Here is a 26,044-nt window from a genome sequence, read left to right on the forward strand (position 1 = left end):
AGAGAGTCATTAAACCGGTTGAACAATTGCTTAGACTAGATACACCAGATGCCTCTAGAAGTTCCCTTTTTAACCCCTGATGTAGCTGTCTTATCACTTCCTACCCCACGTTGGGTGTTTTCTGTATATGCAGATTTGGAGAAAACTTCTAAGTCTCCTTGTTTCTTGTGGCCAGTCCCTCCTTGAGTGCCAAATCCCTGACCATTTTCCTCGCCTGCTGTCCCTCTTTTCTTGGAGCTCAGAATGTTTGATTATATCATGGAAATAAAACACATTCATATCAAACGGCATAAATATCCGTCAATAGGTCACAAAGTCACCTATGAAATATTGGTAAAGCCCCACCCCGGCCACGCCTCTAACCACACCTCCTGATTTAAAAGGCCAGTTCAGCTGTCACGACGGATGATGTTATATGAGGCGCACACAGATGCTACCTCAGTGTATCACAAAACAATAAAACCTCAACGTAACATGAGCAGAAACCACGTAAAAAATGTGTTAATAAGACACAAAACATAATAAAATTACTTTTTTTTTTTATTACAGCAATGAGAGAATTCTCACCTTGACCGTCCCCATGAGTTTAGGTTTCCGCTGCTAAATACCCACAACTGCTGCCCCATAAAGAAGATCGAGCCCAAAAGGGGGAGACTTTCGGGCAATTCAGGCAACAACAACAAAAAAACCAGCTTTTTATACAGCCAGAAAAACGCCAAAAATTGGTAAACATCTTATAAACAGCAAACAGATGTCTATGTGTACAGATTAACCCATTCAGGCCTTTTTAAAGTAGAGTTTTTAGGAAAAAGAAAAGTCCTCGATTCAGGAAAACATTGCTTAAGACTCCCAGGGGCTTCCTCGGATACCCTTCCTTCTCCCCCAGCCACTGGCTGTACTGGTTTTTAATGGTTCCAACTTCCTAATGAGGCACCTGTCACGTTTAATCAGTTGAGTAAAGTCGGGATTAACCTGTCCTGGGAATGACCTCCACCGATGACTTTACCATTCCCCCCAACCACTTCACCGACTACTTCGTGCCGACGACTGCTTCCTATCGAAACCCAAAACACCTTCCCTCGCGCATACAACTCAGGCAGGCTTTAAAACCTGGCCGCACGGAAGCCAACATTTACCACCCAAAATCATTGATTTGTGTGCATGCGCTACAGGCAGCCGACATTCTAACATTGGGTTGCAACCATAGTCTTTTTTCAAAACCCACCCAAACGTGAAGCAGATTCGTTAGAAGAAGACCCGTCACACAAGTGTAAGAAATGTTGGTTTAATTTGTAAATTTATAGAGAGACAAAAAAAATTATGGCGATGATGATGATGGCGATGATGATTAGGATGATCTGCAAACGGCATTTCTGAAAGACTTCATACAAATATCTGTAAACATGTTCAAAAGGCAAATATTTAAATTTTAGAGAAAGGAAATCAAGCTCTTCAGGTAAAAATTTACAAAACATCGAAAGAACGGTGTGAGATTCCCACCTAGCACCAGACACGGGAACATTTCCAGAGGTTCTGCCGGGAAAGAAAACATTCAGCTAAATTAAAGATTATTGTCCTCTTCTCACCACCCATCCAGAGACACGGGTTACAGCTCCGCGCGGGGAGCTCCGGGAGCGGGCTTCCTTTAAAGGCCGCTATAATGGATGGTATCTTCTGACATCTGGTCCGTCAGCATGGCTCCAGTTTGCGTTTCATATGGCGTGTTGGTTTGAGAGATCCTCACAAGTTCCACCAGACGACCCATTATTCCTGCTGTTTCATAATTTGGTCATCAGAATTCCACCGAATTCCACCATTTTTTCTTCTGGATTCGATGTCTCGCTCTCAGCACTAGTGCTGATTATGCCGTTTCCAGGCTCAGCATCAGATCTCTCTTTGGGTATCGGGTTGGACCCTGGTAAACTTCCTGGGCTCTTCTGTGACACGTCAAGCAAGATCTCATCCCCTCCAAGTGTGACGATCTCTTCCGAGCCCCCTTCATCCTTAGTTCCTAGATCTTTCCTTTCTTCACTCGAGAGGCAATGAGTGACCTCTTCCTTGTCCTCCATGCTTCTATCCAAAGATGGCTCCAGGGCAGATACTTCTTGGTTACCATCTTCTGGGATTTCAGCGGCAGGACCACAGCCTTGACTTTCTCCGATGTCTAATTTACATTTTTTCACTTCAAGCTTATCCTTGTCTTCTAGTTCTTCCTTGTTGGTTGTTTCACTAATCAGAGAGGGGTTTATAATGCAGTTTTGGAGATTTTCGGAGAGCTGCTCCTCATTGGAGACCTTCTGGTTTTGTATGCCGTCTCCGTGGTTGGCGATCGTCTTCCTTTTCTTACTTTGGCAAGTGATTGTTCCAGGTGTCAGATCTTCTCTTACAGGCAAAGACTCCGGCGGGCTGCCCACCACATCTCCTTGGTCTAAAACGTTTCTGTCCTCCGATTTATCATCAGCCAACAACTGTATATTCTCCTCTCCTCTCAGATCGTTCTTTTCATCTCCATTCCTCTCTTTTATGCCAACTGCTTTCATATTTTCATGTGTCTTTTCCACGCCAACCATTTCAAGTCTGGAACTCTTATCCGTCTCGTTTTCTAAGTCTATTTCGCACTTTCCTAGTATTTTTTTGGGGCCCCAAATAAATTTCTCCCTGGGCTGGTAATGCTTCCAAGCAAAGAGCACCAACTCTCGGCGTTGCTTTTTGTCTTTCACGGTGAACATGAAATAATCCAAGACGCTGCTTTTAACGTGAGATAATTCCTTGTTACACAGGGTCTCCGCTAGGAAAAACTTGACGAGGGGAGCCTGGAAACGTTCGAAGCCTAACTCCCCCAAGCACTTCAGGATCCGTGTGATCCGCAGGTTGTTATGGCTGTGACTGGGGGTGAAAAAAAAAAAAAAACACCAATTAGGAAGATTGCGGATAAGTTGCCGGATCCCCAAGCGCTCGGAATCCCGTCAACTTACTCGTTTAGATTGGCAAATCTTTCTTTCCAGTTCTCAGCTCGGGCAACCTCCCCGGTTTCTTCATCCACGAGTCTGACGCCGTAGAAATCCAGCATGAGTTTGTACGCCTTGAGGAACCTCCTCATGGCGTCGTCGTCTTTTCTCAGCATCTGGAAAAAAAAAAACAGAGATTGAGCGGTGAGAAGGTGTCAAGAAAGGAGTCAATAAGGGGTTAACCAACGCAGAGCCGTGTACCTCGATCTCGGCCAGCGTGAGCGGCTTGGCTTTCCAGTTCATTCCCCGCTCCCGCAGAGGAAAGAGCCTGCAGAAACACGAAGAGGAAAGACAGTTCGACCCGGAAAACAACAACAATGTGATTGTGAATAAGTAAAAGTGAACAACCTCCAAACAAAAACAAATAAAAAATAAATAATATTTAGCATCAGAATTTAAGAATTCTCCATTCATTCCAAGATGGGAGAAGAATCTTTGGGCATTTAATAACTTTTGAGCCAATTTCCCTTTTTCCTTCTTTCTTCAGACAGCGTGCGCGTTGAGAACTCACCACTGAATATAAGAATGATTATCCTCTAGTCTGTCATAATCGCTCTCCCATTCTTTAAGAATCACGTCTATGTATTCTCCTGCACGTGTAAAAAGGGAAGAATTCTATTATAAATAAATAAATGCAAACATCATAAAAGCACATGTGCGATAGCTTGGTGTGGTCATCGCATGGTGGTAAATATGTCGGATTTGTTGGGATTTCGTGGATCACAAAATGTTTTAAAGTGGAAATTACAAACGTCTCTCCAACCGCTGGAAAGGTCAGAACAGGCAGAGCTTCTGTAAAACGTAAATGGAGACTTTGGGATAAAAAGGGGCTTTGGCTGCGTTTTCCCCCGTTTTCCGCACTCACCATAGGGTTTAAAAGGTATCCTGTTCTGATAGAAAGCCAGATTCGGCATTTCACTAGGGCTCTGATCCTATAGAAAAGGGAGGAAAGAAGGAATATTACAAACCTCCCGCAAAAAGTATCAATGAAACACTTTCGTGTAATTTTAGGTCATTCTGTAAAGCAGTTAAGGGCGAAACGCGCGGGACAGACGGACGGAAATAAAAGCAACAACTTTACAGGGATGAGCCATAGCCAATGGTTCTGGGGAAAACAGGCAGACTAGACGAGCCAAACGCTCCTCTGGATGATGTCATTTATTATTAATATTATGGGAAAAGAACAGGAAAAAAAGAAGCTCTTACGCGATTAGACGGGTAGTCCCTGTTATTGGGGTAGCCGCAGCGGTATTTGCGCAGGTCTTTAGAAGCTCTTAATCTTTGTTCCCGTCTGTAATACTGAAACCGAGACAAAAAGAGAGACAGCCGGTTACCGAGGAGATGCACGGCGCAAAACCTTTTTCTCTTCATAGCTTTTTGGTCCTTGTCGTCAACGGTAGAGATGCAGGTGCGGCTTTTCATTCAACAAACTCTGCCGTATATAACATTTTTATCACTAAATATACAACACAGCAGGCAGTGCGATGCGGTATACACAGAATATAATGTCTAGATCTGCAAGTAGCCAATATCTATTTATACACAGGGCATAGGCAGCTGACACATGTATGCTCAGTATATTTATATCCATATGTGCCTGCTGCCTGTGCTCGGGGGATATAGAAAGTCTATATGTGCCTGCTGCCTGTGCTCGGGGGATATATAGGATGTCTATATGTGGCAGCTGCCGGTGCTCCGTGTATATAGGATGTCTATATGTGCCAGCTGCCTGTGCTCGGTGTGTATATAGGATGTCTATATGTGGCAGCTGCCGTTGTTCCGTGTATATAGGATATCTATAGGTGCCAGCTGCCTGTGCTCGGGGTATATAAGATGTCTATATGTGCCAGCTGCCGGTGCTCCGTGTATATAGGATGTCTATATGTGCCAGCTGCCTGTGCTCGGTATGTATATAGGATGTCTATATGTGCCAGCTGCCTGTTCTCGGTGTATATAGGATGTCTATATGTGCCAGCTGCCTGTGCTCAGGGTATATAAGATGTCTATATGTGCCAGCTGCCGGTGCTCCGTGTATATAGGATGTCTATATGTGCCAGCTGCCTGTGCTCGGTATATATAGGATGTCTATATGTGGCAGCTGCCTGTGCTTGGTATATATAGGATGTCTATATGTGCCAGCTGCCCGTGCTCAGGGTATATAGGATGTCTATATGTGGCAGCTGCCTGTGCTCGGGGGATATAGAATGTCTATATGTGCCAGCTGCCTGTGTTCAGGGTATTTAATATGTCTATATGTGCCGGCTGCCTGTTCTCGGTGTATATAGGATGTCTATATGTGGCAGCTTCCTGTGCTCAGGGTACATAGGATGTCTATATGTGGCAGCTGCCTGTGCTCGGGGGATATAGAATGTCTATATGTGCCAGCTGCCTGTGCTCAGGGTATATAGGATGTCTATATGTGGCAGCTGCCTGTGCTCGGGGTATATAGGATGTCTATATGTGGCAGCTGCCTGTGCTCGGGGTATATAGGATGTCTATATGTGGCAGCTGCCTGTGCTCGGGGTATATAGGATGTCTATATGTGCCAGCTGCCTGTGCTCGGGGTATATAGGATGTCTATATGTGGCAGCTGCCTGTGCTCGGGGTATATAGGATGTCTATATGTGGCAGCTGCCTGTGCTCGGGGTATATAGGATGTCTATATGTGGCAGCTGCCTGTGCTCGGGGTATATAGGATGTCTATATGTGGCAGCTGCCTGTGCTCGGGGTATATAGGATGTCTATATGTGCCAGTTGCCTGTGCTCGGTGTATATATAGGATGTCTATATGTGCCAGCTCCATGTTGTACAAAAGCCCCTCTGTCTCTCCCCCGGCAGTACCTCCTCTTCTCTCCTGTAGGAGTCCGGGTGGCTGTCTCTCTCCCACTCCCTCCACTCATCCCACTCCTTCTCCTCGGCCTCATCCCAGGAGTCACAGTCACTATCCAAGTGCATCCTCCGAGCGGGGCTGCACAGCCAGGGACGGGGAAGAACCAGGCAGGGCAGCACGGTGCCGGCGGGGCAGGACCAGGCAGGGCAGCGCGGGGCAACAAAGGACGGGACCAGGAAGAGCAGCGCGGGGCCGGAGGCGCAGGTGGGGCTGTCAGGGTGTCGGCGGGGCAGACTGCGGTTGACCAGGATGACCAATGCCCGGTACCGGGCGCCTCCTGCTGCAGCTGCTGACAGCTGGAAACGAAAGCGAAACCGCCGTTAAAGGCCGGCGCCCACTGCTGATGTCACGATGGGAAGGCTTAACCAGGGCTGGGGGTGCGGGACAGAACCACCAAGAGATAGGGGGTGGTGGAACCAACTACACCAAGAGATAAGGGGGGGGGGGCGGAACCAATTACACCAAGAGATAAGGGGGGGGGGGCGGTGGAACCAATTACACCAAGAGATAATGGGGTTTTATTTACCCAGTTTAATTTATTAACCCATTTCCTGCTGTTTCTTTACACATTACTACTTCCTTAGGGGAGGAAAGAGGGGCATTGGGGACATGTGGCCCAAAGAGAGACTGGCCAAACTGAACAGGGGGCACTTGGCAGGTATGACCTAGAAATGCAGATGTGGGACAAGCCCTTTACCCAGGCGTAATAGGGAAAGGCAGCCCCTCATGTTGGTATCTGCTCTTGATCGTACCAAATACTGTTTATATATTCCATAAATTGTGTGCATGTTATTTTTGAATTCGAATAAAACTTTATAAAAAAAAAATTGTGTGCAATAAACACCTTATAGGACGAGGGCGCATTTTGTGAATAACCCTCTTTTTTTCCTTAAGGCATCGTTTTCCTGTAAGTCGCCCTGCCGGCAGCTCTTTCACTTTCTATTACTGCTGTCAGGGCAGAGGCACTCCTGCGTCCGGCCACCACGCTCTCTCCAAGGTTTCTGTTTCCCCTATAAAGTGTCACGGCCACATTCTCCACACTCCCGCAGTAATACGATGTATCATTTATATGTAACATTGTACAGCGCTACGGAATCTGAAGGTGCTATATAAAACAATAAATAATAAAAACCTATAAGCTTGGGATTTTATTCCTCCCCAAGCGTTCTGTCAGGATCCCACCACCGATGGAGGGATCATTGGTTTACGATAAAGGGAAGGCTTGACTGTTAGGTCGTTGTTCATCTTAACATTATCTACGAATATATTTCCCAATCCCTTGACGTAATTAATATGTTTTCATACACATCTGGATAAAAGGATGACACCGAACACAATGAAAAGAACATTTTATCTACAAAACATTAAAATATCATTAAAAACAGATTTAAATAACGAGGCTAAACAAACTATCTACGAGTCGGAGTAAAAAAATCCCTTGAGGTCAGAGGTACGGCAGGGAGAGCAACCAGTACGTTTTATAATGGCTGCGATCGACGAATCCGTCCCCTGAATAGACGGTACGATCCCTAACCCTCCTTCCCTCCCTACCAGTACGATCCCTAACCATGCACTAAACGCTGAGCCCTTAACGCCACCCGTGGAAGGCTTCCTGTAGCCCAAGTTGCCACAGTCCACTCAGTGGCTACAGTCTTGCCACGTACTGGTTTCATGCACTAAACCGGTGAAAGGAATTCCCTGAGGAGCTAGACTCGCTTATCCTTCCATAAACCAAGATGGCTGATTAGACCTCTTCTGCCCACAGTGTAGCCCCCCCAACTGGCTACAGCATAACAACCACGAAGCAGCACTGGGAAGCTTTGTAAGCATTCGCGGGGAAGCAGATCTTCTCAGCATCCAGATGACGTTCAGCATGTTCTATATTTTTTCACAATGTCAAACCACAACTATCCGGAGACATCAGAGAACCAGAACCCCAGCTACCAGCCCAACCCCCCAAAACCAGAGCTGCCTCCCCGTGCGACACACGACCCCACATGTCCTCCCTACGTGCGTCTTCTCTTGCTGGCGTTTGGGCTGGATGGGTTACTGTTGGCGTTGAGGACTTTCTCTGTAACGCGGTTCCTCTTCCTCTTGTCCCCGGATTCCTTAGAACCCGATTCTGATAACGATCTCTCCTTCTCTTTCACGCTGGGCTTGTCAACACTTTTTACCGAGTTCCCTGAGGTATTTCCGAAAGCTGCGAAAAAAGGAAACGCACAGTTTCAATCACCGGGTACGGGTCAGGGCAATGCATAGAAACGGGCGCTAAAAAAATCCCCAAAAACAGATGTAAAATTTAGCAAGTTTACAAATATTAATAATGTATTCCAAGTCACGACTTTAAAACACTAAACTAATAGAATGAGGCGTGGTGCTGCTGACTCACAAGAGTCAGGAGGAGGATTTAAGACGTAGTTACCCAAATGGAATTACGTTCAAAATGAGCACCGTTTACACGCCAAGGCCCTTTTAACAAAAAGACACCCAACACTCCCGTGTCAGATAAATATCGCACCTTCTTCAGAGCCCGCGTGCAGATCTGCCTCCTCCTTCACCTCTTCTTTAATTTCCTCCTCCGATATCACTTTACCTGGGAGGAGAAAGAGTCCGTGAGCGACGTCACAAACATATAATACACACCGTTATCTAATGGAGATACCAGAGCTGGAGCGAGGAGATAGCGATCCGCCTCCCAGCCTCTGAACTGAAATATCTCAGGAGAAAACAGATGGGGGAAAAATACAAGGCAGAAGAATCCCTCTTCTGTACACCAAGAAATTGTCAATAAAGTTTTGAAGGACAACAAATGGGAACTGCGTCACAAACCGCGCAGTGCTCCTCACCTTCCTTCACCTCCTGGATAATGTCCTCCGGAAGAATGAAGTTCCTCTCAGGATTCGGGAAAGGAAGGATCTCTGATTCGTGCTACAAAACAAGACAAACATTTTTTTTTTGTGCCAAGAGTCAGAGCCGTACTGAGACCGATCGGCATCGCGATGGCCCCTCCGGCATCGAGTGCCAAGCGCTGAGTGTGTACTCACCAGAGCCTGCATGTCATACATGCTTCGGAGATGGTCCCAAATGACCTTCGACGAGATCTGGCGGCCGATGTTTTGGCTAAACTTGTCCCGTATGCAGATCATGTGGAAATGGCGGTTCACTCCTGCGAGGAACAGCGTCGCAATCTTATTGGCTGATCATAAATGGTCACAACTGACATCATTTACAGAAACGTATTATACGATTCTGGAGAATCCCACCTCCCCCAAGAATGTTATGGCGCACGCACACGCATGATCCACACACACGATACACACATGCATGATCCACACACACACACATGCATGATCCACACACACACACACACGCATGATCCACACGCACATACACACACGATCCACACACACGATCCACACACACGATCCACACACACGATCCACACACACGATCCACACACACGCGCATGATCCACACGCGCGCGCATGATCCACACGCGCGCGCATGATCCACACGCGCGCGCATGATCCACACACACGCGCGCGCATGATCCACACACACACGCGCGCGCATGATCCACACACACGCGCGCGCATGATCCACACACACGCGCGCGCATGATCCACACACACACGCGCGCGCATGATCCACACACACGCGCGCGCATGATCCACACACACGCGCGCGCATGATCCACACACACGCGCGCGCATGATCCACACACACGCGCGCGCATGATCCACACACACGCGCGCGCGCGCGCGCATGATCCACACACACGCGCGCGCATGATCCACACACACGCGCGCGCATGATCCACACACACACGCGCGCGCATGATCCACACACACACGCGCGCGCATGATCCACACGCGCGCGCGCATGATCCACACGCGCGCGCGCATGATCCACACACACACGCGCATGATCCACACACACGCGCGCGCATGATCCACACACACACGCACGCGCATGATCCACACACACACGCGCGCGCATGATCCACACACACACGCGCGCGCATGATCCACACACACACGCGCGCGCATGATCCACACACACGATCCGCATGCATGCATGCACGCATGATCCACACACACGCATGATCCACACACGCATGATCCACGCATGATCCACACACACGCATGATCCACACACACACGCATGATCCACACACACACTCATGATCCACACACACACGCATGATCCACACACACACGCACACACACACACACGATCCACACACACACACACACACGCACGCGCACGCATGATCCACACACACACACGCACACGCACACGCATGATACGCACACGCACACGCATGATCCACACACACGCATGATCCACACACACACACACACGCATGATCCACACACACACACACACACACACGATCCACACACACACACGCGCGCGCGCACACATGATCCACACACACACACACACGCATGATCACTAAAATATAAAAAGCAGTCATGCCGGTTTAGATAATGAAGCCAATTGTATCATTATTATTGGTATTATTAAGGCCAGCACTGCCGGTTAGCAGATATTGCATTGTCTTCCTGCATATCCGCTTCCCCCTACTGATACTCCTGTCACACACCCTCGGCGTTCTTAGGCCCCCTCCCATTTCTCGGTAGGCAAAACTACTCAAGGCCGGGGATGCGTTGCGGCCTCCACTTACCCACGGGTTTGTGACCGAGCATAGCGTGGAACAGGCAGACTTCTACCTCGGGGCTCCACAGCACTGGCTCCTCGGCGGGGGTTTCGGGAGCCGGCTCCAGCCTTACCACGGCACATTCCCCGGCCTCCGTCTCACCCATCGCCGCCGCCACTGTTGGGAGACACCGAGGCGCAGCGGCCTCCGCTGGTCGCTAGAGGTACTGCAGTCCGGACAGCACCACCAAGCGGAGGATCGCATATACTACACCCGGCACAGCGGCCTCGTCTAGCAGCTAGAAGTACTGCACCGCACACAGCGGCCTCTGCTGGCACTCAGCGGTACGTTTCCACTTCTGTCCTATATGGGTATTACGCAGCGCCACCGCCTGGCCACTTACTGATACTGCAACTGGCATCACTGCACTTGGAACAGCGCCAGTGCTGGTCCAGTTACTGATGCCTCTGTCTGTATCCACTGGGGTATGAATGAACCACTCAATGTTCTTCAGTGCCCCTGCACCTGTAATCCCAGGTACTGCACCCCTGCACCGGTAATCCCAGCTATTGCATGCAGCATAACGGCAGCATGTACAAATAGGGGTAACACACCTACCATAACCATCATGTAAAGAGGGTAGGGGGTACATGCACTGGGGCAGATCAGAGACACCCAAGCTATTTCTGCAATGGTTCTGCAATGTGAACCCTCTGTGCTTAACCATGGAGCAGTGAGACGCCTGTCCCCAGATCATGGACCCCTAGATTGTAGGGGGGGTCACTGCTACATCCTAATTCTCTGGTTTGTTACTTATGTCGTCAGTAATTGATTCAGAGGGGGTTTATTAATCATAACTCTCTGCCCGAGACATCACGGTTGCTTGTACCTAAGCAGCGCGTTCTCCGCGTCTGTTCCTCCCACAGGTTCAACTCTTATCTTTATATCTCAGCGGGTTGCTGATTACCGAGAGAAATAAGTGTCCCAAAATCCCACCCACACAAGTTTCCTTTCTGGTCTGGATTAAATTGTAAATCCGTGGCATGAAAATGAGATTTCTCTGTCCAAAGAGATTAAAGATTAAAAAACATATTGAATTCTAACAATTACAACAACAAAAAAGCAACAAAGCATCCGACTCCCGCTTTCTATTAAACACACTCGAAATCGATACTAGTTATTAAACAAATAATAGTGGCCTGGAGCACAATGCCCACCTGAAGACGGAACCACTTTGGATCCACCAGCGCGAACGGGATCTCCCACCATGTTTTCTCTGCCGTTAACAGATTGAGTTGATTAATAAATCCTTATTGTAAACTAAAGCTTTAATAACAAATAAAACCTTTACTTTACTGGGAGGATGGTAGATAAGTGGAGCAGTCACTTTACTTTACTTTACTGGGAGGACGGTAGATAAGTGGAGCAGCCACCCAGCAGAAGTGGTAGTGGGTAATACAGTGAGGGTATTAAACATGCATGGGATAGACATATGACTTCTGAATCTAAGACGAGACCAACAACGGTTTGAGTCTTTACAGGAAATAAGTGACTTTCCCTTATGAACTGGAGTCTAGAGCCAGGAATATGAATCTCTATTAGAATCTATATGATTATTTAACTGAGTGGGGCATTTAGAAGAAGGATAATGTGCTTTATTTGCCCCATTTAATTTATTAAGCCGTTTCCTGCTGTTTCTATACACATTATTGAGGCTTTCAGGGCTGTAGAACCCTGCAATACCCTCATACCCAACATTCTGACCTCCTAGAAAAGAGGGGCATTGGGGGAGGAAAGAGGGGGCATCAGGGAGGGAGGAAAGAGGGGGCATCAGGGGGGAGGGAGGGGTATCAGGGGAGGAGAGAGGTTCATCGGGGGGGAGAGGGGCAACAGAAAGAAGAGGGTGGCATGAGGGGAGGAAAGAGGGGCAGCAGTGGAGGGAAGAGGGGGCATCAGTGGAGGAAAGAGGGGCATCAGCAGAGGAAAGAGGGGCATCAGCAGAGGAAAGAGGGGCATCAGGGGTTTGGGACACAGAGAGGGACTGAACAAATGAATCAGGGTCAGTTGGGTTTCTATCTAAAACCTATTTAGAAATTTTGCCCGTTCTTTACAGCCGTGGCTGTCGAGTTACTCCACTGCGCTGTTCCCAGTCTCACGAACTTTATTCTATTTCCAGACACTGAATAGCTACTCCAACTCCTGTGCGTTGGATTAACTCGCCGGCTATAATCACTAGACAGAGAGCTGGGTAGGCATGGTAACTTGGAGCATTTCAGAGAGTGATGTCACTTTGAAAAGGACCAAGGTGGTAAAAGTGACATCGTCCCCGCGTGTCATTTTCAGATGTCTTCGTGCGTCTGTACGTTTTGACTTTTCAGCAGGGGTTCTGGTTTATTTTAGAGACCGCATGCTGGCGATGACACACACGCACTCAGCCCAGATTAAAGCCGCCACATAATTACCGTGCTGAATCCGTCCTCTGTATCTGTGCGCCAGTCAGCATCGGAATCTCCGAGATACTTCTGGCCCTTGAAAAAATCCCAAACAATTAAAAATGAATTTTTGGATGATTTCCATTCCAGATACCCTACCATCTATCATCGCTTAATGTCCATCGTTAATGATTACTGATACTGATACTGATGATTAAAGATACTGAGAATCTTGCAGAATATAATTTAAAAATGTTGTACTGACCCATACCATGCCTCCACATTTATTGATTGTTAAACGTGGCTTAAAGTCTCAGCTTGAACAATATTGTAACTCAATCAAATTTCATATTCCAATATGAACATCAGGCCATGGTGAATATATATCATATATCAAAGTGTTCAAATCGTGCAGGATTCATCTTCATATTCAAGCCAGGTTTCTATCCAGCTCAGAAAGCGGATTTAAAATCCAATGAGCATTCAGATCCGGACCAAATTTAAGATTTTTGGGGAAAATTCTGATACATTTTTACGAAAAGACTTTAAAAAAAAAAAAAAAAAAAAAAAAGATCCATTCAATCATTGATATTTTTAAATAGGAATCAATAGATTTGTATTATTTCTTTTATTTAGTATAATTTTTATGGAACATATGGAAAGATGTTCTAAGAAAGATGGTTCTTTTCTATAATTTTATTTATATATATTTATATATATATATATATATATATTATTATATAATAATAATCATAGAATTTATACTGACACACAACTATTTCAAGTTCTAGGACACTAACTACCTACAAATGACCGGGACAGCCATGGGCACCAAAATGTCACCGCAATATGCCAACCTTTTCATGGCTGACTTGGAACAGAGATTCCTAGCCACTCACCCCCACAAACTGCATAATTATTACCGTTACATCGACGACATCTTCATAATATGGACAGAAGGAGAAGAAAACCTTTTAAAATTCAACAAATCTTTCAATTCATTCCACCCAGCTATAAAACTCAAAATGAATTTCTCAAAACACAGCGTTAGCTTCCTGGACTGCACTATAACCGTCACCTCTGGCTTTCTTCACTCTTCCGTGTATAGAAAACCCACAGACAGGTACAGCTACCTTCACAATTCAAGCTTTCATCCCAAACACACTAAACACGGTGTCATTTACAGCCAAGCCATAAGATACCACCGTATCTGCTCTGACACTCAGGACAGCGACAAACACCTGGGCGCGCTGGCAGAGTCATTTCAGAAGAAGGGCTACAAGGAAAAAACTATATCCAAAAAAATTAAATCTGCTGTAAGAACACCACGGGAAAGGCTTCTAGAATACAAAAAAAGGATAACACAAGCAGGATCCCTCTGGTAGTTACCTACAACCCAACTCTTGAGGAAATCCGCAAAATTATTAAAGACCTACAGCCGATATTCTCAGAAGACCCCATACTGAAAAAAATATTCCCTCAGCCCCCAATACTGGCATTCAAACAACCACCAAACCTGAGGAAAAGATTAGTGCGCAGCAAACTGGCCCCAGAACAGGAGCATACACAGAATGGCACTGTACCATGCAACAAATCCCGCTGCAAACTTTGCCAACATATATGTGACAGTAACACAGCCAATCACAACAACAAAACATACAGCATCAAAGACTCTTACTCATGTACATCGGCAAACGTGGTGTACATGATACAATGCTCTGCATGTGACAAAGGGGGCTACATTGGAGAAACTGGGCTTAAGCTGCATCTTAGAATGAACCTGCACCGAAGCTCCATCAAAAACCATGAGGAAGAAAAATATTGCACCCCGGTAGGACATCATTTCACACAGAACAATCACTCCATCCAAAACCTAAAAATTAAAGTACTCAAAGGAAATTTCAGAGACTCTCAGGAAAGAAAAACATCTGAGATGAAAATGATTACACATTTTAACACCATAAAAGAGGGACTTAATGTGGTTTCTGGTTTTCTTACACACTACCAGAACTTCATATGAACTTCATCTAAACATCCAATGTCTAATTGCTGTTATCTTTGATGTTTTACTGCGGTTATTGGTTTCCCTAAGTTTATTTGTTCTGTCCCTGGGTTATCTCTCTACCTCTCTGCATTTCTCACCTCCAGACCTATTATTTACGACACCCCACTCAACCCCCCCCTTCTCTTATACCATCACTTGTTTTAAGTTGTAACCTCTATCATGTTGATTATTATTGCTTCAGACCTGATGAAGGGAGGATAACTCTCGAAAGCTTGTCTTTTTAATATTATGTTAGTCCAATAAAAAATGTATCACCACATACTCTGCAATACTCTATTTTTTGACATCGTATATATATATATATATATATATATATGTGTGTTTGAAGCAAAGCTCCTATTGAGGAGCTCCTATTATTAACCATAATGATTCACCAATAACCCTATAATTAAAGAAGCGTGCTTTAGACCAGATAGAAGATGAAGGGCTAATTAACAATGCTAATTTTGCTTATTTCTCACTTGAATTTTGGGAACATTCCACAGAACTACAAGGCAGGACCACTAGAGGGGAGCACTGCATTATCTGGGAATGGTAGATGCTGGAGAAACGTATAATTAGATATTTTATGGCCGAGGAAATAATTTAAGGGACAATTCTCAGATATTGCGCCGCGTACAAACTCCAGCGCGCCACAGACTGATGGGGTATTGTTATATAGTTAATTAGGATGGAATTAAATGCAATGTTATTGTGTTCAAGTACTTTTTTCCTTGTTTGTTTTGCCAATAAAATGCAAAAACAAGCAATTTCCAATTTTGTCTTAAAGGAAGAAAAAACGTTTGCTGATTCATTGTCATTAGGGCCAACAGAGGATCTTAAGAAAGCAGTGATAAATAAATAAAAACCCCAGCAAATTGCAAAAAATGTATACCAAGTAAAAAACAGTTTTAATGTCACTTGGGTTATATGGTTACTAAAAGAATGTCAGAAGGAACATAGAATTATACATAGGTCATGGACCATACCACTTAATCTCCCACCATAGTCCATACCATGGGCCATACGTCCTAACTCTGATTGGTGGAGGGCTTCAGAATTTTCATGAACATGGATAAATAGTTCCACTACTACCTGGTAACCTAAAATTCCCTGATTACCGACACCATAGGCAACAGTAACCATGACAAAATGTGTGCCAAAATCTGACTGGCCAAAAGAGATAAAACAGAAGGGAGAGAGAATTCTTTTTGACATGGACCCTCTTCCACATGAAGTACCCCTACATTGAGCAGGTCTATTCCCTAAACTAAAAGTCCAATTCACTAAAGCTAACTCACATACCCTCACCAGAAACTCAATTTAATGTTGCATGTCCTCGCAAACAACTCGCAGGTTAGTGGATTTGTGAGAATGAGAGGACATGCGGACTGACCACTTGACTTCTTAGTGAATAGACTCAGGAGTCATTTCTCCTCTTTAATCCTTCTGTGTAACAAAGAAATAAGTAGAACCACGAATTCATTTGCTGCTCACAATATTCTGCAAAAAAAAGCATAGTTTGTAAAATCAATTCAATAACAGAAAGCATTTGCTGTCATATTCTACTGATTAAATTACTAGCCATAGGAACGCTGCACAATTTATCAAACATCACGCCACACGATGAGTGGAAAGACGTGGGGAAATGAAAGCATTTTTTAGCTGACCCAAAGACTCTAATAGGAAACAAATGAGGAAATTATAATAAATCACTTAATTTCTGAATAGCTTCCATTTTATGTTAAAAGGTTAATGGAGAAAGAATATTAATTATTTGCATAATACACATTTCTCTAAGTACTACATTTCCCTAGCCCCTATTTTTCCCTCTTATTGCCCCAAATTCCCCCAGGGGAGATAAATACATAATGCATATTCATAGCTTGATCCGGCTACGTGCCCTCATTTCATACGTTCAGATCCTAACGAGAAATGAATAATTCTCTTTTTCGGCCTGGCAATCGGTTCGCATGTTTCTAATGCTTTAAACTTTGGTATGTAAACATTTTTAAATACTGCCTCCGGGATGAAATTAAACATTTCTTTATTTATAGGCCAGACAAGCTTTACATCATAACCTCATGTTGCTCTCGGGTATAAATACGTATTCTTTCTGAGAATTAAGTCATATGTTGGTTCTAATCTGGGAGTTACATTACACAGAATGTTGCTGTTCTTTTTGTTACATTGTTGCTCCGAAGTATTGCTATATTCACCTTTTTTTAAATTAATTTCTCATGCGATGGGGAATCGGTTAATTGCATTTTCTCATCATTGAGTGTTTTCTGTCCATGGACCTCAAACTCTTCCTTTTCAGATAAATTATTGTCCTATTTCTCTCCGCTCAGCTTCCCGGACAATCGATCTCGGTGAGCTACAGCTGATCACAGGGTCACCCGATAATCTTCACAGCCACGATCTCGGGATTTCATTACAGAGACAATATCTCTCCCTCTGAAGCAGAAATCTTATGTTTCTTGCGCGAGGTTCTTTATGACTTGGGATCTTCAAAGAAAAAACGTAAAGAAAAACAGAAGGTGTCATAAAATTTGAACAAATGCAGCTCCCCACCAGCAACCCCATCGGACCCTTCATCTCACCCCCCCGACACTAAATTTAATCCAAACATCCCAATGAAGCAAATGAGATTTCCCCCAAAACGTTCCTGTTCTCCATCAATCAGTTCATATAACTGAGCTGTATATTCTTAAAAGGACAGTAAAGGGTTTAGCAAAGAATGCCACGTCCTAATTAATGTGGCGCTATCACTTTATGTCCAGATTATGTCACGCACTACTGTCCTGCTTGTCTATTGTACAGCTCTGCAGTATATGATGGCGATATAAATAATAAGAAGAACATGGTGGGGTTGTTACCTTAATTTCCTGTTATAAGGATTTGAATGATTATTCCTCCCCGTTATGTTATTTTTTTCCCTATTAACAAATTCTGATCAGGGCCACATTAACGAAAGGGCCACATGGATTAATTGCCCCAGGGCTCCAGAGTGGCAGGAGGTCCTGAGCCCCCCATACTGTAGTAGACTTTCTTGGCTTGTAGTGGCCTGAGCTGCTCCTCCACATACCCTGTGCTGGCTGTGAGTGATGTGAGTGTCAGACACTGGCAGAGAGGAGCCGTCTCTACAGCCGGTGCAGAGATTACCTGATGAATCCAGTCAGAGCGGCTCCTCCATTACAGTGAGCTTCAGCACCCAGGCAGCGTGGGAGGGCTTTTGGTCATGGAGTACGCTCTGATTGGCTGCTCAGCCAGCTTCCTCTTCCTGTGCTGCATTTCCCTCAGTTTGCTTTCCCTCCATTTTGTGTCCAGTCACAGGCTGCGCAGGAGTTTGTACGCCACTGAGGAGACGCCTGCGGCCCCCGGACAGCAAAAAGAAGAGCCTTGAAGTGCCATGGCTGATAGCAACTCAGGGTCAGTTTAATGGAGCTTAATCTTTTTTCCACCCCAGTGTAGATACATATATATATATATATATATATATATATATACCGTATATATATATATTAGTGACATCATGAAGGAATGCTGAGAAATCTAAAAGAACCTGTTTTTTTTTTACGTTGATTATATTTTATTATTTTATTTTTATATTGTTGATGTGGTTTTTAGTTGGGTGCAAGAAAATAGGGGCCCTTTATCTACAAGTGCTCCAGGGCCCCAAGCTCCTTGATCTGACCTGGATTCTGGTGCCGACATCTTGATATTAATTATCTTCCCTTTTAATTAGCTCCAGATATATGTTAGCACTACGCTCATTTATAGACGCCCGTAACCGCGCCGCCCGTAACCACTATACCCGTGGTTACTATACACAAGCTGCTCAGACGTGAGCCAAGTCCCGGCCTCTGCGCCAAGAAAAACCTTTGTGCTCAGACACCAGACAATAAATAAAACGAAGGATTCTGGAGAAAGAGAGACAAATCTATTCTTCTAAATCAAATTTCAAACCCCGGCCTTTTTTCCGAACATATAATTGAGCGCGGCATCAGAACTTCTGGCGCTTGAAGCGATTTCACCTGGGAAATGAAGGAGGTCGGAACCCGTGTCGGTGTAAACAAAGAAATAAACAATATTATTTCACCTTCTCGTTCTTAGAACTTAAATCATTAGGGCCTTCCATGTCTCTTTTTTTGGTAAACGCCAGGTTATTAGATCCAGGGCTTATTTTTTTGTGTGTGGGGGGGTTAGGGTTAGATATATTTACCTGTGCCAGGTAGCGGCATCATGTCCATATAGCACATACAGCTAGTAGATTGTGAGCTCTTCTGAACTGGAAACTACTATTGGTGGTCAGGCTTGCAGAACATGTTATCTCGCTATACAAACAGAAATCTCTAGTCTTGGTATAATTTATGATATATATATATATATATATATATATATATATATATATATATACCATGTAATAACTAGCAGCAGCCTCACATGAGGGGGTAAGAGGGGTTAGGGTTTATAAGAGTTACGGGAGAGGGTGAGAGGGGAAACTCTGCCCAAAGGCATTCAATGAGCAGGAACATCCCTATTTTAATTAGGTATCTTGGTATCATAAGAATACTTATTATCTCATTTGCCTCTTAACCCAGAAATTGCTCTGTTTTTGTATTGACCCTGGACATCTTCCAGTAGAGAATTTAGATCATCTCCAATTTGGGATCTACACCATTATAGCCACCTCTATGTTGGGGTTATTCTGGATTCAGGTAATTGCCCTGCACCAGTTCCTAAAGTTCTGGTCCTTCTTGTAGGGCTTCCTACCCAGTTGATGATCATGTAGGGGTTCCTTAGGTGTTATTGAACCACAACCTCACCAGTGACATATCCTGGTCTAGGCCAACAAGACCTAAGACCAGGGGGAAGATCGTTCCCTTGGTGTTCTGCTGTTCAATGGGCCGGTTACAGGGGAGCCTTTTCACTCAGCGAAGACACTGGCCGTCGAACACCCAAGTTGTGCTACAGTGTTTTAGAAGAACATGCAGAAGCTACTATAACAAGGAAAGGCATTTAACAGCGTCAACTGTAACTTATTTTAAGTTTAGGCACTAAATATTGACCCAAGCTTGTTAAACTATAATTTTTATAGATCTTTCATTTAAACAAATAGCATCAACAATCGACCAAAAATTATTTTACCTGGAAGGAACTCTGTTCTGGTATTGGGGATATAATTTTATGCTCCAGAGACTCCTCATTTAGAATTAATATCATATGATGAAATGTCCAGAGAAACGAAGAAAAAAAAAGACATCAGGGAGCAGACGGAAAATTATTTCTTGAGATATATGCCCTAAGAAATTGAATTAGCAAAAAACTCAGATGCCTGCCTCGGTTAGAGAAACTCTGCTTTATTTAAAGAGCAGAGAATATTTTGTTAGCAGAGAGTTGGGAAATTCTTTATATTAAATTCTTTTTGGCTTTAAAAACCTCTCTGGGGGATTGAAGAGAGCTAATTAAGGGTATAAAGCTTTTTATCTCATCAAAAGGTCACATTCAAACAAAAATGTTCCCCAGTTTTGGGGCTTTAGATATTGCATATAGTGATAGAATTAGTGCCTGCCGGATACAATGTATCCAATTAAGCTCTTTCTCTACACTTAGTGTCCAATCATTTTGAAACCTCAAAACCATTGTATTTTAACTTTTAGCAGTTTTTTGCTCTGAAAACTAAACTCCTCTTCCCGGATCTGAAAGAGATGAACCATATATTTATCAGCCGCATGAATCTTAAAGGGTTAACTCCGGACCCATCTGTGGGTAAGAATGCCGCTAGTTTCCTTTAATTTTGCAGCTGGAAGTTCCAGCGAATACCTCTGGAGTTTATTAGGGAAGTTGGCGCTGTTACATTTTACTGTTACAAATTTAGAGCGTTGGGCAAGAATATAACTGCAGATGCTCAATTTATTAAAATCTAGTAAAAACAAAACAAAAAAAAAACAAACAGTGGGCTGCCAGCCGGACCAACCATCCAACTAGCAGATGTGGCTAACCCAGATGTGTGCTCCCACTCAAGGACCCCAAACAAGACAAAAAAACATAAAAAAAAACCCCAAACACTTGACATTTTCATAAAAATAATACTTGCAATATGGAAGCCTGATTTGCATAATTAGACTTCAAGTTGAGTATTTTGGCTTAAATGCCAACTGGCTTTTTCGCAAAGAAAAGATCCAAAAAAGAACCCAGGGTATAATAACTGAAAAGCAGCATTATTAATCAGACTACCCTTCGTGCAGACAAAGGGATTTAATGCATATAGATGAAAAAGATTATTAAATTAACGCAAATTGTTCAGGTACTGGTGCCAATACGTCCCGACCTTGGAAATGTCCTCTTTCATCAAAAATATAAGAGAGAATACACCAGATATACACCATGATTCAATTTTCAAAGATGTGGCATAATTCAAGGGTGCAGATACTAACTCGCCATCGTAACTGTGACATAGTGTTCTGTGATATGATGTCATACCGTGACACCAGCAGTATGAGTTGTTGGGGGGGGGTTTGATATTGCCCAGCCCCGTTGTCTACGCTCTGTTTCGACTCATGGAATAAACTGTCTGGAGACCGGAAACGTAACTGGCATTTTATGTTGAAGTCTACCGTAGGGGTCAAAAGTGGTTAGAAGACAACATTGCCACGAAGGGAGACACCACTTCAAACACACGAGGTTATGTTTAAACCCCACCGATGTACTGACTCCCAGGTCCGCATTCCAACCTAGTTGTCCCACAAGCAGAACTGTTTGGTTGACCGACTTTTCAACGCTGTCAGTATTTGAAAAAATGTCCAAGTCAATCTTTTCTTGCTCATGTATCTGACAACTATTGGGTTATTGTGTCCACCCTCGCTGGAAAATATGAAAGTGGGCCAGGGGAAAATACATGTTATCCAATGAGTAAAACCCTTCCCCCAGTCACCTTCTGTATGCATTATCCACCTATACAACATATTGGCCCTTCCAATGTGTTGACCACAACCAACTTGACATCCATCATGCCAGGTCACTACCGCAGAACATGTGTATCCAAACAGAGATCTCCAGTCTTAGTATAATTTATGGAATATATGCCGTGTAATAACCAGCAAGAGGCTGATATAGGGAGGGTGAGGAAATAAAGGCCTCCATCAGTGGCTGTTTAATGGTTCTGCTCCAGTGACTCCATCTAATCTCATCATGTCACATTAATATTACATCATGCCCGTGCTTCGGGTTTGTAATGGTGCGCACTTCCCTCCGATTTAATGCTGGGCTCAGTCGGCCAGGAAAAAAGCAGCGGGATCTGATGTGCGTTTCGACATCAGCTGGGAGATAATTACAACGCGCACACGCAGCAGGGTCTTTAACCCTTTCACCGTGCAATGGACTGGCATGCATCCTTCTGCTTCCAGTTCCCAGGACCCCATCTGGTAGGAGTTAAAGCTCCATGTGGAAGTAATTAGTCCGTGGCGTGTGCTAACATTTCACAGAGGATTATATTTTAGCGTAATCTAATTATACCAGTGTACATAATTCTACACGCAGACAAGCACATCTCATCCGACCGTCCTTTGGTATCCAGCACTGGGGTCAGTGAGGCCCCACCTAGGTTAAAATAACAAATAATCAATATTTTCTTTTTTGAAGCTTAGAAAACATAAAATCCACTTGTTGAATAGGACACTGACTCGTAATAAACTAACCCTCTTCGGTGTCTTCGGAGGATGCAGCAGAGAAACCTTGGAGAGATTTCTGCCGCTCAGGTGAATGATTGAATTGGCACATCGGTCTTTCTAAGATTTTAAGCAGTAGAAAGTCTTACAAATCGTTACCCCGGTGGCGTCCACACAAATAATCACATCTTCTAATTGTCTCTCTTGTGTTAACGCTACTTCATCTAATGCGACATGTTCAAGGTGACTCTGTGCAAGGCCATTAAACTCTCTTTCTGGAGACGAGTGCTTTGCCGGCGGTTAGGAAATAACACCCCTGTACGTACCCCTACATAACAAATGTGTTTCACTACAACCAAAGGAGAATCTCTCGCCGACTGATAATGCGCCACCTTGTTTCGGCTGAAGTAATATTATAAAGAGTCTTCTCCTTATTCTCTCTCAATTAGTAAATCTGAACCCAAAAGACTTAAATTGCGAGGAAATGTGCATGAAGTGCCCGTCCAAGCCCTTTGGTGGTTCAATGACACCATTTGGTGGTTCATTATATTTAGATGAATAAAACGTTGTTTTCATAGAGCATGATAACATATATCATGACATGACATGGATCAGGGTTAAAAACCATGGAAGCGCTAGTCGTCTTGTCTTCGGTTGTTTAGCTGCAAAGTTTCCCAGCTTGCAAGCTGTGTATAAATTCTGGTAATTACTGGTGTTAATCATTAATATGATTTAAATAAAAGACTGTCATCACGGCTGCCTTTAAAGTAAAATCAATGGAGTAAGAATGAATCGTTTAACTCGGATCTGCTTCTTAGCAGCATCTGCATGGTGATTATTAATGAGTGAAGGAATGTCGAAAAATAGCCGAGTTAGATTAAAACACAGAACCTGCCGGCAGATCGGCCCCATGCGGCCCCCCTAGGCTGCCCGTTTCTCCTGCTGCATGTCTTAATCAGTCATTGGTTTCTTCTTAGATTCAGGAGCCGTATACCTACCCCATGCATGTTTAAATTCCCTCATTGCAACATTTCTCCTCCTTTGAAATACACTTTACTTTGTTAAAAGTCTTTATGTATCTAAACGTCTCTCTCATCCCCTCTCTTTCTTCTCTTCTGCAATCCGGACGTATTGAGATGCCTTTGTCTACTTCACACCTAGATGACACCACAAAACTTACAAGCAGCTTAGCGGTTGTGTGTCATTATTGACTTTCCTACTTGGTACTTGGGTCACGTGAAACTTTCCATTGTGTCTTTGTCTAGATCGCAAGCTCTTCTGGGCAGACCTGATAATACATGGAATGGGGACTTATCTAAACCAAATCCACATTAATTGTCTGTGGCAAGCAATGCATGGCATACAAAAAGGCTTGTCTAACCCCCGGCATGCTACTCTGCGCATGGAGAGTATTTTTTCATCAACATCTTTCCTGCAATGACTGTGCTCAGCACCTAGTGCCCTTTACAATATGGCACCTGTCACCTCATTGATCCCTCTCTGATATTTCTTATCCCAGCAGAATAAAATTCACCGCAGACCTTTGTCTGGACGCACTGAACCCACACAAGCAAAACAATCCCTGAAATGTTAGTTCCTGTCTAATACTGACCCCCCCCCCCACGCTCTCCTAAATCCAATAATTCTTCCCTAATCTTTGTGAAATCATCACCCATCAGCTGCCTGCCTGCCGGCCCCCTAACTCCTCTGAGAAAACACTCAGGTCCTGCAATGATGGCTTTAGAAACAGAGTCTGCCGGCAGATCGGCCCCTGTCGTTTCTCCTGCTGTAAAGACTCAAACCTTAATCAGCCTTTGGTGTCGTCTTAGATTCAAGAGCCATATGCCTATCCCATGCATGTTTAATACCCTAACTGTATTAGCCTCCACCACTTCTGCTGGAAGGCTGCTCCACTCATCTACAACCCTCTCAGTGAAGTAAAACTTCCTTACATTACCTTCTGTCAGCCACTTCCCAGCTTACTGTAATCTCAAGAAAAACTTGAAACATAATATGCAAGACAGAACCTGTGGAATTATAATGCCTGGTCAGTGTTTTTTTCCTATGTTCTAAAGGAAAAGTATTTCCTTTGTATTATTATAAAATAACCCCACTGCCTCTTTTTGCCTGTAAAAAGTCTAAAATCACTGTAAAAATCCTTGGTTTGGGAAAAACTATGCATTTTACATTTTATCTATCGATGTTTTCAATGTGCTCGGTGTCCCCGCTGAATGCCTTCTGCAAAACCGGACTTCAGCGAGAAGCAGACACCTTCTAAGAATCTTGAGTTTCATTTCTTGTGACTGGGACAGGAATCTGTCTGCTAGAAAATGAGAGCAAGAAAAAAAACCAAAGATCAATTATTTTGTAGCAGGTAAACAGAAGAGACAATTAAAAACAAGCAGCCATTTAAATGAATTCCATTATTAAAAAATGTTAATTTAATTATCTTCTCTACAGAACATGTTTATCTAAACCAATAAACCAATTCAATTAAGATTCTTTTTTTTAAAGAATGGAGTTAATTGTACCTTTTCCCACGTCCTCTGATCTGTATTTGCAAAACAAATCAACAATACGGCACGTGAACTAATGTGAATGTTTTTGTTTCAAATAACGGTTTCAAGGAAGAAAACCAACAAGGCATATGGCTCCTGAATCTAAGACAGGACCATCGACTGGTTAGGGTTTTAGTCTTTAAAGCAGAACAAAAGACGCAGACTAGATAGGGCCAAATGGGTCTTTTTGCTGTCAATTCTATGTGAGCCATAAGAAAGCCCTGAGCTTCATGGGAAATGTAGTTCCATAACACCACAAATGTGTCCCACTGGCCATCGCTACCCAGGCGGACATAGGCAGGTTAGAACGCTTAGACCACCTTATCTTGTACATTTTATGCTTTTCCTCCATTCTGCATCATATCTTCTTTTTTCTCGTTTACGACCTATTTCGCTGGCGCGTCATCCTGTCCTTTTGTGTCCAAGTTCTTCCTGTATGGGGGCAAATGAAAGAGAGCGCCGGCAGACGTCACAATGTATCCGTACACTCGATAATCCGCATGAGTAGAGCACCGAACCATACAACTTTGATCTTTTATTTTAGCTTTTTACCTATTCTGTTAAATAGTAACTTCTTGAACCAAACATCCCGCTGTTACCTTTTTTTTTCCTTCTCAAATTAGTTACCTGAATTAAATTAGCTCATTTACATATCTTTACAATATTTTTGACTGGCACCAGAGCTAATAACTAGATATAAATAATTACAGTAATTTCTTTGCTTCTTTTCCTCTGTACTCTACCTCCTTTCCCGCTGTTCATTTTGCTCGATGCAAGGC

The 26,044-nt window shown here is 43.9% G+C and overlaps 2 protein-coding genes across 2 annotated transcripts; both read right to left on the bottom strand.

Annotated features, from left to right (window-relative positions):
* Positions 1–1,269: 1,269 nt before the first annotated feature.
* On the bottom strand, positions 1,270–6,225 carry OGFR (opioid growth factor receptor). Its single transcript, XM_053453580.1, has 7 exons — positions 5,850–6,225; positions 4,215–4,307; positions 3,874–3,940; positions 3,520–3,598; positions 3,210–3,276; positions 2,976–3,124; positions 1,270–2,886 (listed from the first exon to the last, which is right to left on the bottom strand). Exons 1-7 carry the CDS (start codon positions 5,961–5,963, stop codon positions 1,779–1,781), a joined length of 1,677 nt encoding a protein of 558 aa, XP_053309555.1. The 5' UTR covers positions 5,964–6,225; the 3' UTR covers positions 1,270–1,778.
* A 1,007-nt stretch (positions 6,226–7,232) lies between these two features.
* MRGBP (MRG domain binding protein) lies at positions 7,233–10,763 on the bottom strand. Its single transcript, XM_053453218.1, has 5 exons — positions 10,589–10,763; positions 8,943–9,064; positions 8,745–8,826; positions 8,417–8,491; positions 7,233–8,098 (listed from the first exon to the last, which is right to left on the bottom strand). The coding sequence occupies exons 1-5, from the start codon at positions 10,725–10,727 to the stop codon at positions 7,905–7,907; spliced, it is 612 nt and encodes a 203-aa protein (XP_053309193.1). The 5' UTR covers positions 10,728–10,763; the 3' UTR covers positions 7,233–7,904.
* Positions 10,764–26,044: the final 15,281 nt, after the last annotated feature.

Source organism: Spea bombifrons, chromosome 13, assembly GCF_027358695.1.
Source record: "Spea bombifrons isolate aSpeBom1 chromosome 13, aSpeBom1.2.pri, whole genome shotgun sequence".
In the NCBI taxonomy this organism is placed as follows: domain Eukaryota; kingdom Metazoa; phylum Chordata; class Amphibia; order Anura; family Pelobatidae; genus Spea; species Spea bombifrons.